The sequence below is a fragment of the Carassius carassius genome, chromosome 13 (genome assembly GCF_963082965.1).
Source record: "Carassius carassius chromosome 13, fCarCar2.1, whole genome shotgun sequence".
Classification (NCBI taxonomy): Eukaryota; Metazoa; Chordata; class Actinopteri; order Cypriniformes; family Cyprinidae; genus Carassius; species Carassius carassius.
Genome location: NC_081767.1, coordinates 4,146,440 through 4,164,880, shown reverse-complemented (window position 1 = coordinate 4,164,880; position 18,441 = coordinate 4,146,440). Strand labels below are relative to the sequence as shown.

Genomic DNA, 18,441 nt, shown 5'->3' with positions numbered 1-18,441 from the left:
GCTCACCCTGTATTTAGAAGCTGTTTACATAATCTAGTCCCGCCTTAATTGGCACGACAGCCAATTGCGATCCTGGGTTCCGGTGACGCGTGTAGCAGCCTTGCCTGCTGATAGGTCGATGCCCCCCCTCAGCGCTCAGACAAGCTGTATGTTTGTGCAACGTGAGTGCATTGGAGAGACATGGGAAGAGGGGGACGTCCTGCACGTGCTGAGGAGCATTGCAAAAAGCTTCATGCAGGCTTCTCTCATTCATCGAATCCAGCCAGACACATCTAATTCTTCACCGTTTCCTGCTTTTTTTTACGCTAGGCTGACTTATCTCGAGGCGCTTTAACATGAGTTTATAAGTGACAAAAACACAAAAGTAATGTTTTACAGTTTATTCTTTGTCCATTCTTTCACTTTCTGTTTTCTGGAACCTGAGCTGTCCTTCTCAGTGAGCCTTTGGTTTCTAGATCGCTCTGCTCTCTGCATTCTGATCAGTCCCAGATAAGGCTTTTTTTTTCCCCTCCCAGCCTGTTTCCCATGAGAGCTTGTGACAGAGTTGCTAAAGCTGTGCTGATTCGTGGTGCAGCTGGCTGACACAAGAAAATTTGCTGTGTGTATTTCTGTGTGTTGAAATGTTCTCAGCCCCTTTCTGTTAAAAAACATATAGGGCAGTATGATTGCAGAATCTAGCCACAGAATTTTGCAAATGTTGAAGAAAAGCTGACAGAAATATATTACTATTGTTTAGTAAAATTTACTTCTCAAAATAATAAGTTATTAAAACCTACTTTTAAGAAATATCACACAATATCACACTTTTTGTTCAATTAAAAATGTAAACCTGTTTTGCAGCACTTTGACAAAGAAAAAGCAAAAGGAATTGTTACATTTTCATATGATTAAATTAAAATTTTTAATTAAGTTGTTAAAGTTTTATGCATTTATTTGTTTACCGCATTTTTGATAATACATTTGTATTTGATCATTATACACAAGGTCCATATAAATTGAATTTTTAGGGCTATAAATAGATAGGAAACTAGGCCTGGGCAATAAGACAAAAAAATAAATGTCTCTCTCTCTTTTTTTTCATAGTGTTCGATGGATTCTTGGTTTTTGTTTAAAAAAATATTTTCCCCTAAAAAAATGTAACTACAACATGATTCAAGTAGTATTTTCTTTATCAACCAACTAGTTCTAGAAAGTCCTATTCCAAGACATCATGACAATGCATCATGAAGTTGTCAACATAGTGTAAAATAAAACAAAACACTTGTTATATACAAAAATAATATAAAGTCTCAAAATTCACGGTAATTCAAATTCAAAAAGACTACAAGTATAACTCCAGTAGACTATTATTAACTATAAATGTTTTGAAAAAGCAATGAAAATAACATCAGATCTCTCAGCATCATGCAAACATAAAATATCAGACATACAGTAGTAGTTCTTTACAAATTATTCATACCACTGCACTGCTTTTCCATAGTTTTTTTTCTTTTCTATGTAAACATGCACTTGACGGATGTGTTTGGCCATTGCGCTCACGTGTCTTGCAGCGTCTCATGCATGAAACGGCATTCTACAAACAGCGCTCAAGTTAAAAGGAGCTCAGCTCCCATCTCCTTGTGTTTTTTTAGCCCATTCCACTGCCCGCAGCATATATTTGTCCATGCAAAAGTGCATTCTGTGTGAAATAGCATCTTCAGCGATATGTTCACTTACAGTCCATCCTATAGCATGACACATGAGCGGTTAATCATGTGCACCTTCATGCGCTCAGATCATTCTTTTCTCTCATCATTAGCATACTGTCATTGTGTTTAATTTTAACGTTGAAAGGTAATAGTTCTATTCAAAATCCCAATTCTTAGATTTATACAAAACAAAATCGAGGTAAAACATTAAATTCGAATTAATCAGAAAAATTGCACAGCCTTAAAGGAAATACTAGGGATTAAACTAGATAATGAACTAGACACAGGTGTAACACCAGGGCCAATCGAAAACCAAGGCAACTAATGAACAGGGACAAAGGAAACATAAACCAAGTTAGGAAACAGTGCAAAGCTAACTGTGCAACTCAGAACAGGACTCAAACACAGATGTGACATTACAATATTAGTCTGGCGAGTAAAAAAAAATGTACCAGCCAATGGTGATTCTATTGCCAAGGTGTGCGTAAAGGGTTATATATGTACGTTAACATCGGATGCCCATTTTCCACAAGTTGAGGTTATTCTTTAGGGTCTTAATGAAAAGTCTGTAGCATAATTTGTTTAAAAGTTCTCAATGGTAGTGTAAAAACACTTTTTATTTACCCTGTCAAAAACAGCTCTTTTCAAACCTAGCCATTTTGTAGCATTCCCCTTTAAATGTTAATGAGCTCTGCTGACCCCGCCCCTCTCTTCCGAGCCGCTCTTAGAGAGACTGTTTACTTTAGCTGCATTCATCGTGAAACTTGCTAATTAGCACATTATTAGAAAAGGCGATTTGCGAAGATTCATTAAAAAACCTTAGACGATAGAGGATCGACGATGGGTGACAGACATCACAATGTTAAGCTGACATTGTGAACCCTAACCCGCCCCCTCCCAAAATCTCGTTGCAACCCAGGTCCCTGTACGGAAAGGAAATTAATTGTACTACTGGGAATAAATAGCCTACAAGATGGGAGGGGGAAAAAAATTCAATACTTTTCTCGTAATTATATCGTTGGATAACTATAGGCGACTGTATATAAATTGTGGCATCAGGGAGCTGCTACTGAAACCAATTTCAATTGCACGCTCTTATTTTACTTTCACTTTCACCTTTGAGATTCGTGATCACAAGGACTATGGAGCGACATTACTTGCCACACATTTGACAAGATTAGATGTTTGTCATTGGTGCTCAGGATCTGCAAATCATTCGCCATCGTCCTATCAGACATTTCTCCTTACTGTGTGTATGTGGTAAGTGAAGTTTCATGTACTGTAATGCAACATGCTACCACTAGCAAGTGGCTAACCTTTTAGTGGCTGCATAGAACGTGTTATTAGTCATGATTCGGGCACATTCGGTTACATCCAACAGCAGAACACCTCGATCTCTTAGGAGATGTTCTTGTGTACATCTGCTCCGGTGGTGAAACAATAGCAGAATGATGGCAGTCACTCAGGGGCGGAGCTAAGGTAAGACGCCAGTCCAGTTTGTGCTGAAACGCTACTGTCAATCAAACTACCATGGGAGGGGCCTGTCTGTGTGATCGGCTCAATTTGAGAAAGGGGTAAAGATTTTAGTAGATAATTTTTTTTTTTTATCATTAATGGGTGGTTGTTCAAACAACTTGTAAAAGTGCGTGTAGCATTCGATGACCCCTTTAATAAATGGATGCTTATTGTAAATGTAACTATATTCAGGGCCCGAGCACCAGCGGTGCAAGGACCCTCTTGGAATTGACCCTTCGCAATTCACAGTTACTGTAATGTCCAACCTGCCATGGCGCTCTCATGTCATACATCATGTTTTCGCAAAAAATACATAGTGGAGCGAAGAGGACACTGAAAATGCACCGATGGACAAGACTGAGCAGGTTACCTCTGGTATAGATTTTAAATGTTGTCATTTTTTAAAAGGAATTCAAACAATAAATACCGTTTTGTGGCTCTTCATTGTGGCAGGTCATTGTAACGCCTCAATTCAGACAACATCTTATCCTCTTTACTAGTTATAGCACAAAATAAACATGAATGACCGTCAGAAGGTTATCTCGTTTCAACTGCGGAAAGACATCATTTTTCAATCTACTAATCTACTCTCCTGTGTGATTTGTTTGTCAGACAAAATGGCAGATTCTGCGTTATGATTGGTCAGATCGCCTGTCAATTAAACTCCCTCATGATGGGAGTTTGTAGATGAGCAGCTGTCTTCAGTTGTGTGTAGTTTGATTTTATGATAAAACTAGCGATGTTTGAAGATGCCCATCCTGCCTTTTAATTGAGAAGCTATAAAGTACATGCTGTTGCCTTTAGTGAGCTAATCCGGCTGGCCTTTTCTCCCTGGGTTTTGAAACATTTTGGAGACACACACAAACACACACACACAGACGCACACTATTGACTGCTCGCAGCAGGATACGCCACAGCACTCCTCACCCAGGGCAGCGGCCCATATAATCAGCTGTTGTCTCAGCTTGCTGCGAGCAGCGCAGACTTTATTGCTGTCTGGCCTGTTATAAAATATTTTATTTAGTATGTTATTTGGCACATGTCACAGTGTGTAGCTGCATGTGGGGTCAAGTACATCGGTCACACTTTAATTTGGGGACAAATTCTTACTATTAACTAACAATTAACTATGACTTTTGCCTCAATAAACTCCTAATTTGCTGCTTATTAATTTTTAGTAAGGTTGTGGTTAAGTTTTGGTATGGGGTGGATTAAGTGCTCTGAAATATGGTCATGCATGATAAGGCATTAATATGTGCTTTTTAAGTATTAATAAACGGCCAATATGCTAGTAATATGTATGTTAATAAGCAAGTTTAACAAGTTTATAGTGAGAACTGGTCTAGTGTTACCAGACTTAAACAAGACACTTTAGGCAAAACCACAGGGTTTTTTTTTTTTTTTTTTAGTTTTTTTCAGGAACTGGTCAGTTTTGATGTTTTGGCCGATTCTGCTCTCTTAAAATGGCTTAATTTCAGACTAGTGAAAATATAACATCCAAAATACATAAAAGTGTTTATTTTATTACACTTTATTTTTTGCTTCTGTAGATTTCAATGACAGTGCATTATTTTTAAAGGCCATTTGATCAGAATTAGTTTTTATTTTATCTGATATACTGCTGTAGCACTTCCACTAAACTAAACTAAAACTTTGTTGATACATTATTTGCCTGATTTTGAAAGAGGTGATATCTGTCAATTTTTTCCCCCTATTAAGGCTGTCTACATTAAACCAGATACCTGGTTTCAACAGCTTTTTCATTTAAAAACACTCTTCGTCCGCACTAGTGTTTCACATCACAGTTTTAACCACACTGCACGTGTATAAAACCTCATAAGAGCTCACTGAGATGATACAGATGCACAATATTCTTCTGGCAGATCATCTTATTTAGCTAAATATCGCACCAGTCAATGATGCGTCCAGGTCACACTCAATCAACATCATATGTTTGGGCTAAAAGCAACCGCATTTATGTTTTGCCAGAGGACAGCAAGTGCCAGTACATTCTCTGTCATCTTTGCAGGACTGTGATAAGAAGAGTATACAAAGTACTGTATCTTTAGCAAGAGTGTGAAAGTGAATAGCACATAACAGGCACAATACTGGTATAAACACTGATAACTGTCAGTACAATATGCATCACAACTAAACCTGCGTCATCGTTCTCACAGTCTACACTACAGTGGGAATTTTTCAAAAAGTTTTGTTTCTATATAGAAAACCGCAGGCCAAAATGAAGAGAAAGAGATGCATTTTCAAATGAAAGCGTATAAATGTGTCGTAGACAAGGCTCATCTTGTTTTAAACAATCTTCTAAACTGTTTTGCCTGTTCTTTAAGCAAAGACACATGATTTAAACGTGTGCATAATTTATCATTTCGGGCTTCGTCAGCTGTCTGTGTTTCAAGGCCACGTGCAGCACAAGACTCGATGGTTCCCTTGCAATGTGTGCAGGATTTCCCCCAAAGGCATTATTAAGCAGTATGGGCTGCACGGTTTTAGGACTCTGACTGGTTTCCTTCCTCTGTGTTTTTTATCGCTGATGTTATATGTCTTTGCCCAGTATATGATTACAAACAAGCCTTCTTTCATTTCCTGTTAACATTTTTTTTTTTGCATTGTCACATTTTTCCATTGAGAAGTGCTGAAATGCATTAAACCACGCTCAAAAACAAACCTGGCGGCTGAACACCTGATCTGCTAATGTTTCTCCCAGGATGCTTTTGAAACGGCAGCGAGAGCTGAGGGTGGCCTCTCACTGGATGGAGGCAGTGCAACCAACGAAAAAGAGTTGGAGGACGAAGTCGGGAGAAGCAAATACCACCACAGTGTTTGTGTACTCAAGCCCATCCGTTCTACCAGCAAGTACGTACTAAAGTTACTGATCAGTGTGCAAAATCATGTTTGGTAACACTGTGTCCATTTTCAGATTACAAGGTCAGTCTCTTGAATGTTAGAGAGATGCAAATTGTGAAAAACAGAACTATTTGTGAAGATAAGAGGGTCAGCTGTTAAATGGTTAATAATAGCCTTAAAGGAATAGTTTACTCAAAAAATGAAAATTTGCTGAAAATGTAATCACCCTCAGGCCGTCCAAGATGTAGATGAGTTTATTTCTTAATTTTGGAACAGATTTACATCCCTTGCTCACTAGTGATCCTCTGTAGTGAATGGGTGCCGTCAGAATGAGAGTCCGAACAGCTGATCAAAACATCACAATAATCCACAAGTAATCCACACCACTCCAGTCCATCAGTTAATGTCTTGTGAAGTGAAAAGCTGCGTGTTTTTAAGAAACAAATCCATACTTGAAGCTTATTTAACTTCGAAAAAAGTTGAGTTCAATAGTGATTTGCGTGAATGTATTTGAATGAATGAGTGTGAATCTCCATTGAGGTTTTAATGCAAATTACATGGATTCACACACCGAAGTAAAACAACACTGTGAATACATGAATTTGAGAATAAACTAAGCCAAATTGACACAGATTGCAAGATTCGATTCGATTTCAATTCACAAGCTTGCAGTTTTTATGATTATTGGATTGGAGGCACACTATAAATAATGTTGTATAAAGTGTTGTTCATGCATCAGTTGAAAACATCCTAGACTGTAATATAGATTCTCAGGATCTAAGAATCAGTTCATCAAAATGAGAATCGATTCAAATTGAGAAATCACTGTTGTCAACCCAGCCCTAGTAAAAACATCTTTCAACAAAAGCCACATCTAAGTGAAATCACAACCCTGTTAAAATGTCACTGCTGTGATGAAGCTCAAACGACACAGTTTAACGAGAAATACACTGTGTCCCTGAGAAAGGCACATGGGACTCACATTGGGTGGCCCTAATAAAATAAACCAAATTGCGCTGAATTAAAATACTGCATCTTAGACACTAATCCACAACTTCTCTTGTCCTGCTTTTCATTGTGTCATCACAGGTATCAGCATCCAGTCGACAACGCTGGCCTCTTCTCTTTTATGACATTTAACTGGTTGACCTCACTGGTGGTGTTGGCCCATAAGAAGGGTCAGCTGTTTCTGGAGGATATTTGGGCCGTGTCACAGTTCGAGAGTTGTGAAGCCAATCGTCACCGGTCAGTACTAATACATGACTTCCTATCAAAATCAAGCACTCATCCAGCTAAAATATATGTAATTCAGGGCTGGCAGTTGCAACCTCCTCACACAGTACTATGGTGGTACCAAATGGTGTCAAATGGCACCAATACCTTAAATACTACACTAAATGATTGATACATATGGTAGTTTCATAGTACTCCAAATTATTTGGCTCATGTCCGAATCAAGTACTGCTTGGGACCTGGAGCAAGGTCTGATGTAATTTCATATTAACAAGACATTATTTCCACAGGCTGGCCGGGCTGTGGGATGAAGAGGTCAGGTCACGAGGGGACGGGGCGTCTCTTCGTCGTGTGGTCTGGCATTTTTGCCGCACGCGTCTGCTGCTGTCCATCCTCTGCCTTATGGTTACTCAACTCGCAGGCTTCAGTGGCCCAGTAAGTAACACCATCTCAGCTCTGTTGTGTCTTTCTGGTGTCTTTTCCCTCTATCTGTCTCTCTCGCTCTAGCTCTGCCTGTGTCTCTGTGTATTATTAGCTTTGTAGACCCTCCTATCAAATCCTGCCCCCCCCCCAAATGCTCAGGTGAGTGTTCAGATGGGGAATGAACGGTGTGTTACATTGTTACTGGGCCTCAGAAGTTATCTGTTTGACTTCTGTGGTGTTTCCAGTGTGGCTCCCAAAACCATTTTATAAATTCATTTAACCATTAGTGCTATATATTTAAAGTGCCTTAACGATGATTGTGCCAACACCAAGAGTATTACAGCTTGTCTGCTGCTTTTCGCCAAATAGTCTGACTTTCACATCACGAAAACAGGGGGAACCTTATTCATTTAAAATGTTATAGTTTAATGTTACTGAAGTATGTTATATCTGCGCTACTAACAGCACCAAATTAAATTTCAGTCCATTTGATCTGTTCAGTTTGTCAAATGTAACAACATTAGCTCAAACATAAAGTGCATTTGTTGGTTCCGGAAGCATTTTTTCCGTAAAGTTTCCCATAGGGATAAAAAAAAAATATTTTTCAAAGTGTTATAAGCTATGAGGTGAATCACAACTTTGCAAACTTTAATTTGGAGGAAAAAAGTATTTGAAAATCATAAAAAAATACTTAACACTTAATAGTATTAGTGAGGGAAAGAACTACAATCCCATGAAGAATTGTGAATGGCATAATTGAATTAAAAATGTAGAAACATAAAACTATTCATTCAAAGTTGTTAATTATGTCTGTAGAGTAAATATATGTTTTGTAAAATATGCAAGATCTTTTGGTGAGAGTAGCCTGCCGCAACTCTGATTGGATGGATTTTTGCATTGCATTATGGGTAATGTAGTTTTTCACCAGGAATTCCAATTTGAAACTAGTTTCAAAAATAATACAAACTGATGGCTTAAAAAAAAAATATTTTTCCATCAATCAACAACCTCGTAGCCCACAGCAGATCTTTCTTTAAAGGTTAATAAGATATTGTTAAAAGTTAAATCCCTTTTAGAGAAAACGAATGGAGTTTTTATTACATCTGCACCCCGACTGCTGCACTCTATTGAGTTAGAGACAGGACTATCTCCAGTCAGTATTTTCTGTTTGGTGCTGTCAGTGTGCAGAAGTGACAGACTTCATCTTTAATTAAGCAAGTCTATTAGTTAAGGCCAGATGTTATTAATCCTAAATGTCCTGTAGTTTTAATGAAGCTAAAGATTAATGACTCAAAGCTTAGTCGTCAGTTTTTGTTCCAAGAGTTTCAAAAAAGCAAAAACAGAAACAAATTTATTGCACGTGTTCAAAACTCCTTCTCTATGATTTTGCAAGTTTCTGTTTGTCTCTTGCTTTACAGGTCCCAGGTGTTTTATGTCTGTGGTGTTAATATCGGGTAGATAATAAGGAAAGTATTCTGTTCTTACGGTCCACTCTGAAATGCTAGATTTGGGTTACTAGACTAGATTTGGGCATTGCATGTAGCACAAACATAGCCTAAAGAGAAATCTCCATAGATCAGGAGGATAGGCTAACATTTTCTTCAAGGAGAGTTTCTGTCACTGTCCCACCATGGGCGACACAGCAAGGCTCTGTCTCCTTCAACCTTTAGGAGAAAATCGGGCTTATCAAAGATTCTGTTTAATCATCAACTGCCTTTCTCTCCCTGTTGTCTTTATTTAGCAGCTCCCTGTAGAGCATCTCCTTGAAGAGATCCCTGTCCTTGCTCTGACGACTGAGGTCAGGGGTGGTTATAAAGGAAGGTGGGTCAGGGCTTAAAGTTCTCAGTCACTGTGCCGGATTTCCGGCATATAGCGTTTGGCTGCGAAAAAAAATAATCCTACATAAAAAATGAAATAAAAAAGAAAATATTGTTGATTGATATCACTTTCGAGTAGGGGTTCGCCAATCACTATCGGCCGATTGTTAATGTGCATCTCGTCAGTAAAGCCGGTTCTCTAATCAGCGGTAAATTCCATCAGGTGCGTGATTTCACATAGAGCAGCTGTTACTACACAGAGCCGTTGTTAACTGAGAAGATGCGCAAATAAACGCTGAAAATGAACGTGGATTTACGCAGCTTCTCAGTTAACAATGGCTCTGTGTAGTAACATCTGCTCTATGTGAAATCACGCACCTGATGGAATTTTACTAAAGCCTGGTTTTCAATTAGGTCTGTTTGTGTTACAAAAAACATATCAGATTACTCGGTTGTCAAAATAATTAGAAGATTACTACTATACGATTACCAAAATAATCATTAGTTACAGCCCTAGATTAGTTAAAATATTTCTAAATACAACTGCATTGTTTTACTTTTTTTAATTAAAAGACAAATATTTTGTCATTGAAAATTTCGAAAAAAATAAAAATAGTATTAAATTATTGTCACGTTCTAGTGAACTAAGAATCTGTATTTTGTCTCATCCGTTGAGCTAAGTGTATAGTCACACCCCTAGTGTCGGTAAGCAGTGATATAGCTCATAATTTTACAAGTGTATGTTAAAGCTTTCATTTTTCAGGTCAATCATATATTCATGAAAAATAAAATCAGTTTGAATAAAGAAAGCGATAACTTTGCCATAGTATTCTTTCAAATTTTAAAGTTGTCACTGCATGCTTTTGCATGAGCTGCCTGCCCCTGGAAAAAAGTTCAAAGTTTTTTTTTTTTTTTTTGCTTTACCCCTGGTGGGTGTCTATGGGGGGGGGTTCAGATTGGAGTTAGGGGTCAGAGGTCGCTGGGTCCCCATGTGTGCGACATGTGACAGAGGCTATTCTTTAGACTCCACAGGGTGTCCATTTAACCTGCGGGGAGAGCACAGGGCAGGCAGAGCCGGTGAGGATTCCTGGGAGGTAAGGGCATGTTTCTTATGCAGGGCTGGATCAAGAGTTAATGCTGTTTGCTGCCCATCTCTCTCTCTCTCTCTCTCTCTCTCTCTCTCTCTCTCTCTCTTCTTCTCTATCTTTCTTTCTGTTTCCCCTCTTTTATTTGATCTCTGTAATTATTCACATTTTATGTGTCTGAAAGGTTGGGTAACTGGTTGGCAAATGATTGTCAAACCGTGCAATGTATGTCTGATGATGGATGTGGGCAATATTTTGTGCCAATGGACAATTGTTTCAAACTTCTCCAGATAAATGCCAGTGTTTTTTTTTTTTTTGCAAATGGAAACCGGACTTGTGGGGGTTTTATATTGCTGGGGTTTCTCATTTTGGACTGAAACGCTCTCAAGTTTCACGAGCGTACAGGCTGTTGTCAGACCCACATCTCTTGTCCTCAATGTGTTGCTGGATTTTTGCCCAATTTCATGGACACCTTTTCGGGCAACTGTATGGTGTAAATGGGTTTTGTAAGATGTGCGTCATTCAGGGAGGGATCGCTGCCCCACTAACCTCGATTAAAATTAAATGGGACAGCTTTTAGCAGTGATGACGACCTACAAATGGACTCTCAGATGTGACTTTTATTTTGACGTTCTCTTTTATGCAACAATGTCTTTTGTTTGTTGTTCTTGCAACATCATTGTACTTTTTTTTTCACAAACTGCTGATGTTTCAACTTTCAAGGTTAAATATTCAAGGTTTCCTTAATAAAAATCTAGCAGCTGTGTTCAACCACATGGGTCTGCCCTTGTTCCCAGTTTATGTCTGCATATCCTTGACTGCGTATGTGCATGATATTTGAGAACGGTGTGCGTGTGTGCGACTGTGTGCTCGTATGACTTTCTTGAACTGTCAAGCTGTTAAAGTTTTCTGTGTTTTTAATTTAATTGATATTAATTTTCAGGTGTTAAAACAAAAGTACGTCTCCATCCTGTACCCCAACCAGATGTGACTGTAGGTAAAAAGTCTTTGAATCCACAAACAAGGGGCATTGTATCCATGATTATGTCACATTGCTATGTCTCTCGCACAGATGGTACTGTCGCACTGTTTCATTGTCTCTCTTGTTCTTTTCCGAAGGCTAGAGAAAAGGGCCACATAAGGTAATAAACCATTAGGCTGACATTCTCTCTCAGTAGACGTTGCCGCTCCCTCACTGTCTCCAATGATAAGAAGCCGTGCATTTTATGATGAAGCCCCATACATAGCATACAATCAACTGCATCTCTTTACCTTTTTTCTGCCCAATGATGTAAACATGTCAGATGTTTTATGATGAGGAAGGTTGTGAAGTGTAAATATCGGCTATGTTGTATCCTCAGTCACGCCTGCTGTGTCCTGTCGCCCCCTTGCTCGTCCTCCCTCTCCGCAGGCGTTTGTGGTGAGGCGGTTGCTGGAGTATACGCAGAATAGCGAACCCGACCTGCCCTACGGCCTGCTGCTGGTGCTGGGCCTCTTGGCCACCGAGCTGATTCGCTCCTGGTCCCTCGCCCTCACCTGGGCGCTCAACTACCGCACCGGCACCCGTCTGCGAGGAGCCATCCTGACCTTGGCCTTCCACAAGATACTGCGTCTACGCAGCCTTCGGGAGAAGACCATGGGAGAGGTACGATGTTGAGGGACGGGTGAGGAGTTTTGGATTAATGAGTTGGACATTTAGGAAGGTTAGGCGCAGATATCCTAGAGTGTTGAATGGTGAAGAGATGAAGAGTGAAGGAAAATTGCTAAAGAAGGTGATGCCCGCATATATTTTATGGTAGTCTACGGTATGTCTCGGGGATCTTGCTGACGTATGTGTCGCTTTTCTCTTTAGCTGATCAATATGTGTTCGAGTGATGGGCAGCGCATGTTTGAAGCCGCTGCTGTGGGCAGCCTGTTGGCTGGAGGTCCCCTGGTGGCCGTGCTGGGAATGGCATACAACTTATCCGTATTGGGGCCGACGTCTCTGCTGGGCTCTGCTGTATTCATCCTCTTCTACCCCACTATGGTGAGCTTTTCGTTCAGGCTTTGTTTTGTTTTCCCATTGGGAGTTTCCGTTGTAACTCCGATGTTTCTCCTGTAGATGTTTAGCTCCAGGCTGACGGCGTACTTCAGGAGGAAGGGAGTAGCCGTGACTGACCAGCGTGTTCAAAAGATGAATGAGATTCTGAACTACATCAAGTTCATTAAGATGTATGCCTGGGTGAAGGCCTTCTCTCAAGCTGTACGAAGTTAGTGTTATTTTATTTTTTTTGGCTTGCATGTTTGGCTCAGTATTATTATTTAGTATCACTGATATACTAATTTAGTTTTTGTTAATATTGTGAATTAGTTTCTATTTTTTATATATTAATTTTCATTTTAGTTAGTTTTTTTTAGTTTTTAAGTTTTCTTTAATTTGAATTATTTTAGTACTTCAGCTTAAACTAAATGGAAATGAGAAATAAAGTAAATAACTGAAACTGAAATAAATTTTATTTTAGAACTTTGAGTTCATGTTTATTTAAAATAGTATATATTCTTATAGATTAAATTTTTGTTTTAAGTAATGATATTAACCCTGGTTGTTTGGCATAGTATTATCTTATATTTAATATACTATTGTAGTTTTAATTAATAAATGGAATTAGATTTTATTTTTCTATTTGAATTTCATTTAATTTTAAATTCGGTTAGTTTTTCTTTAACTTAAACTAAATGAAAATGAGATGTTGAAAAGTAAATTTTTATTTTATTTCAATTATATATGTAACTTTTAGTTTTAGCTTTTAGTTTGGGTCTAGTTGTTTTAATACCACACTTCAACTCGAAATTTGAATTTTCAAATTTTTCTTTATATATTTAGTTTATATTTCAAGTAATTAAAATGTTTTAGTCAATAATAGTAACCAACTTTTGGCCTATTTCTATGTATATGTGTTTGCTTATCATTATGTACGATCTAACAGGAATCAGAGATGAGGAGCGTCAGATTCTGGAAAAAACAGGATATTTTCAGAGCATTACAGTTGGCGTGGCACCGATCGCTGTGGTGATTGCCAGTGTGGCCACATTCTCCACCCACATGTTGTTAGGTTATGACCTTACCGCCGCACAGGTCGGGTTCCTTGCTCGTTTCGAGGTGTAGGCATTACCACAGGATTGATGTACTCATGCACTGACTCTACTTCATTTCTTTTTGTCCAGGCATTTACTGTCGTCACTGTTTTCAATGCCATGACCTTTGCCTTAAAGGTCACCCCATTTTCTGTCAAATCTCTATCGGAAGCATCTGTCGCCATTGATAGGTTCAAGGTGAGCTTCCTCTCCTTCTTTCTCCAGATAGTTACTTCTACCTTTGTCAAGTCTGGTAGTGTGTATTTTGTTTGTTTTATGTTCCTGTAAATCCAGGTATGGTATCATTAGCCATGTTTCCACCGCTGGAACTTTACCCAGAAACTAGGGACTTTTTTCGGAGACGAACAGCTCCACGCGATCAGCTGGAGCTCAGTGCTCATGTTATTACCAACGAGAGCAGTCTCGACTCAGCTAGTCCTTCTGACATTTGCCACTGGCTCTGATGTCTCTTTAGTGGTTAAACATAAAATATACCGTATGTTTCGGACTGTAAGTCGCACCTGAGTATAAGTCGCTTCAGTCCAAAAATACGTCATGATGAGGAAAAAAACATATATAAGTCGCACTGGACTATAAGTCGCATTTAATTAGAACCAAGAACCAAGAGAAAACATTACCGTCTACAACCGCGAGAGGGCGCTCTATGTCTTCAGTGGTAGGCTACAGGAGCACTGAGCAGTATAGAGCGCCCTCTCGCGGCTGGAGATGGTAATGTTTTCTCTTGGTTCATTTCTCTCGGTTCATGTCAAATTAATTTTGATAAATAAGTCGCACCTGACTATAAATCGCAGGACCAACCAAACTATGAAAAAAAGTGCGACTTATCGTCCGGAAAATACGGTAATTAGTTTTGGGTAAATGTAACAGGTAATCTTTGGTCTTTATTCAGTTTATATACATTTGTTAAATTAGAATAAATTTTGTTTCCTTGTAATGCAGGTTGTGTACACATCTCCCTGAACTACGTTTCTGCAACTGTTATCATGTTTAAATGAAAACGAAAGGAGGCAGTGGTATTTGATATCATATTTCGGAAAATTGCAGTAGCCAAGACGAGCTGTCTGATGTTATCAAGTACGCTGCTGTTTGCAGTATTACCAGACTTGCGTCGTCCCATCCGCGGGAGATCACACTCCTGAATCGAACTGGCAAAGTCCGAACTACTGAGGATGCAAGTCTGAAATTTGTGATTGAGAAATGCGAGCAGATGGTGGAAATGCAGAAAGTAACTGGTCTGGGGGGAAAGTAGTTCCTGGGGAAAAAAGTTCCTGGTACAGTTGTTCCGGGTAATTTCAGTGGAAACGCGGCAATTGAGGAGCGTTTGATATGGTCCAGGTGGATGATCTTGGGGAAGTGACTGAATGAGATGGCAAATTGACCTATTCTTGGTACCATATTGAAAAGCTCCAGTTGCCATCAAACTCACTTCTATCTTTCACTTAATCATGCAGATAATATCTTTGTTTCTTCTGTTTCTGTCTTCAGTGGCAGATTACAAGAATCAAATGAAGTCATGACTTGAATCATGCTTCAGTAAACTTCCACATCAAATGTAATGGAGATAATGTCATAAAGGGGCAATTTTAGGAAAGTTGCTAAAATAGGAAAATGAAAGTGGACACAATAAAGAGTAAAAAAGGATGTTAATTGTCCTGTGAGATGGGCTCAAGTAATTTGTTTTCTGTTTTTTTATTTTCCTCCAGAGTTTGTTCATGATGGCCGAGGTCAAGATGATCCGTGAGCTCCCAAGAAATCCTTCCATTGCCATAGAGATGACTGGTGCCAGTTTGGCTTGGGAGACGGGCGGACACAGCGCCCAGCCTACGCCTCGTGGTACGCCCTATGTAGGCCTTGGAATGAGAGGATGTCGTAAGAAGCGCCGGCAGCGTGACGACCCAAAACATCACGGGATGCTGGAAGAGGAAACGCATGGCCGGCTGTTGAATGATGTGCCTGTAGACATGGCGTCCAGTCCTGACGAGCAAACCCTTCAAGTGCCCACCATCAGCCAACGGCTGCAAAGAACTCTTCACTGCATCGATCTCTCCATACAAAAGGTCTTTGCCTTTCTGAATCCTCATTTGGTTGATTTGTGATGGTAGAGATAAAAAGGAATAATCATACTAATAATTTTTTCATCTTCAGGGGAAGCTGGTTGGTGTCTGTGGCAGTGTGGGAAGCGGCAAAACTTCTCTTATCTCTGCCATTCTTGGCCAGGTGAGGGATTGTCTGATTTGAAGCTCAAAAAAAGAAGAGCTGTCCTTTGCCTATGTTAAAGGCATCATGCATTAGATGTGTTCTGAAATCCTCTTATCTGTTATAATGCCTGATGTGTGTGTTTCCCAGATGACTCTTTTAGAGGGGACCGTTGCTGTAAATGGAGATTTCGCATATGTGGCACAACAGGCCTGGATTCTCAATGCATCCTTCCGTGACAATATCCTGTTTGGCAAGGAAATGGAGGAAGAAAGGTGAGCACCAAACAAAAGGAAAATGTAAAGGCCTCAAAATACTTACAGCAAAGTTCTCTTTCATTATTCACTTAATAAAAAGAAAATCAAAATACTTAAGCAACAGTTTTCTTTTAGCAAACGTCCCAATTCCGTCCGTTCTCCTGAGAGCGGAATTTAGATGAATATGTAAATAAATGCTGCTCATTTTCTTCAAAATAAACGCACAACAATAATGACAGCAGTGAGAAAACAGCAGTTAAGAAAGCATCTGATCATAGTGATATCGATATGTTTGCATCAGTTCTGTAATTCGGCACTTCAATAAATTTAACTCGCGTCACGTTTGTTTATTAGCCCTTTATACAATAGATTTCTTTAATGTAGCTTAACAGTATTAACTCTTTACCCACTTTTTTTGTTTTACATTGCCAGCCTACGCTAGCTTTTTTGATCATTTTCACAAAAGTTTAATTTAGAGCCCGACTGATATATAATTTTGCTGATATTATCGGCTGATATAAGCCTGACGCCAGTATATCGGCATCGGCTAACGTGGAGCCGATATGCCGCTGATATGATTTTTTTTTTTTTTTACAGAACATATAACGCAGATAAAATGCTTGAAATGGTGTAATTACTTGGTTTGTCCAGCATAGCAGGCTCCATTGTTAAAAACTGACGACCTGGATGAAACACTTTAAAGCTTAAGTCTGTGGAAAAATATAGAAACTTTGAATGGCCATATATTTGTAACGGCACTTCGAATCCGCACCAAATTCAAGGGATCCCTTCAGCTCGAGGAACCCTCTCGAACACATATTCCTTGAGCTGAAGGGATCCCCCAAATATGGTGGAGATCCGCCAGCACACTCGCGAGATAGTGACACCAGTCAACACTTTCCCTTCAGTAAGGAGGTTTCTTGTTCAGGCAGCATTCAAGCGATGTCTTATTCGACCGTAAGTGCCCTGCGAAGTGGACTTCACATGAAATTTCAGCATGATTCTAGTTCCAAGGGAATGTACGCATTACATTCAAAGGGCATTAAAGTGCGCGAGATGTGAATTTATATAGTATTTATTTACAGCGGTAAGGGAGAGCTGGGCACAAAGTAACACTTTTTGACTTTCTCAGTTTTATCCACAGCAATTTTACACTTGATTAGTAGCCTACAAATATGTCACTTTGTTTCAAAATTAAAGTGTATACGTTTATCTTTATTTACCCTCAAAAAAATGGAAGTTAATTGTGACAACATGCCCCATATGTGAAAGACAGTTTCTACTTTAAAGCAGCTCTCCAGTGTGTTCATGAATAAAAGAAATGAACTCTGTGTTATGTAATCGTCACACACCAAATGGACTTCATTTTGGCCTAATATAGACATTGTGAACTAATATTCTTCAAAATAATGAGTTTCCTTCGGCCTTGATAATGGAACGTGTCAGTACTGAGTAATGTGTTTGAGTTTTTGTGAAGGCTGAGTCTGACTGAGCGAGTGAAATGGGGCTGCAGGCGAACTGGTCAACTCAGCACAAAGATAAAATGAGCACTGCCCTTGAGTGCTTGTGTTTTGTCATTAAATAGCCTCCACATGTTTCCTGATATATTAAGAACTGTAATGACACCTTACCATTGAAGAATAAGCACTTTAGTTTTTTTAATGCAGGACATTTTATTCTCCCATATCTTTTATTTGTCTCCTGCAGGTATCAGGCTATTCTGAGTGCTTGCTGCTTGAGACCAGACTTGGCCATCCTCCCTAATGCTGACCTGACTGAGGTAACACATCCTACACAAAAATCAAGATCCTCATATGCCCGTTATGCACTTCGCACACACACTACACACACTGAATCCCTCCGTTCTTGTTATGCATTCTTATGTTCACGGCGGCAGGCCAAAACAGTGAATCTAATCACTATACCAGCAAATGTTCAGTTCAGGAATATGGTAAAAAAAATTAAGTGTTTGAAAAAAACTGCGCAAAAGGAAACAATATGATAATTTTTCAGAGTTTATTCAGATCACAAAAATACAGTATCACAGGGGAAGTTGTAATGGAAAACTGTCACATTGTGGGTGATCGAAACACACAAATTTACTCTATGACAGCAGAAGTCCATTAGGATCCCAGAAATTAGTTTCAAATGCCAAAATCGTGGCTAAAATTGTACAGTGTACACCAGGCTTTAGACCTGAGCTACTAATACAGAAACTCTAAATTGCCCT

The 18,441-nt window shown here is 39.2% G+C and overlaps 1 protein-coding gene across 1 annotated transcript in view; it reads left to right on the top strand.

Annotated features, from left to right (window-relative positions):
- LOC132155861 (ATP-binding cassette sub-family C member 5-like) overlaps window positions 1-18,441 on the top strand; it is a 30,706-nt gene that overhangs the window by 3,517 nt on the left and 8,748 nt on the right. The window contains exons 3-14 of the mRNA XM_059564600.1: window positions 5,926-6,074; window positions 7,155-7,310; window positions 7,589-7,733; window positions 12,035-12,268; window positions 12,476-12,649; window positions 12,725-12,872; window positions 13,590-13,738; window positions 13,828-13,935; window positions 15,462-15,815; window positions 15,904-15,975; window positions 16,105-16,229; window positions 17,919-17,991. Coding sequence (XP_059420583.1) covers window positions 5,926-6,074; window positions 7,155-7,310; window positions 7,589-7,733; window positions 12,035-12,268; window positions 12,476-12,649; window positions 12,725-12,872; window positions 13,590-13,738; window positions 13,828-13,935; window positions 15,462-15,815; window positions 15,904-15,975; window positions 16,105-16,229; window positions 17,919-17,991 — 1,887 coding nt within the window. The remainder of the gene's footprint in view (window positions 1-5,925; window positions 6,075-7,154; window positions 7,311-7,588; window positions 7,734-12,034; window positions 12,269-12,475; window positions 12,650-12,724; window positions 12,873-13,589; window positions 13,739-13,827; window positions 13,936-15,461; window positions 15,816-15,903; window positions 15,976-16,104; window positions 16,230-17,918; window positions 17,992-18,441) is intronic.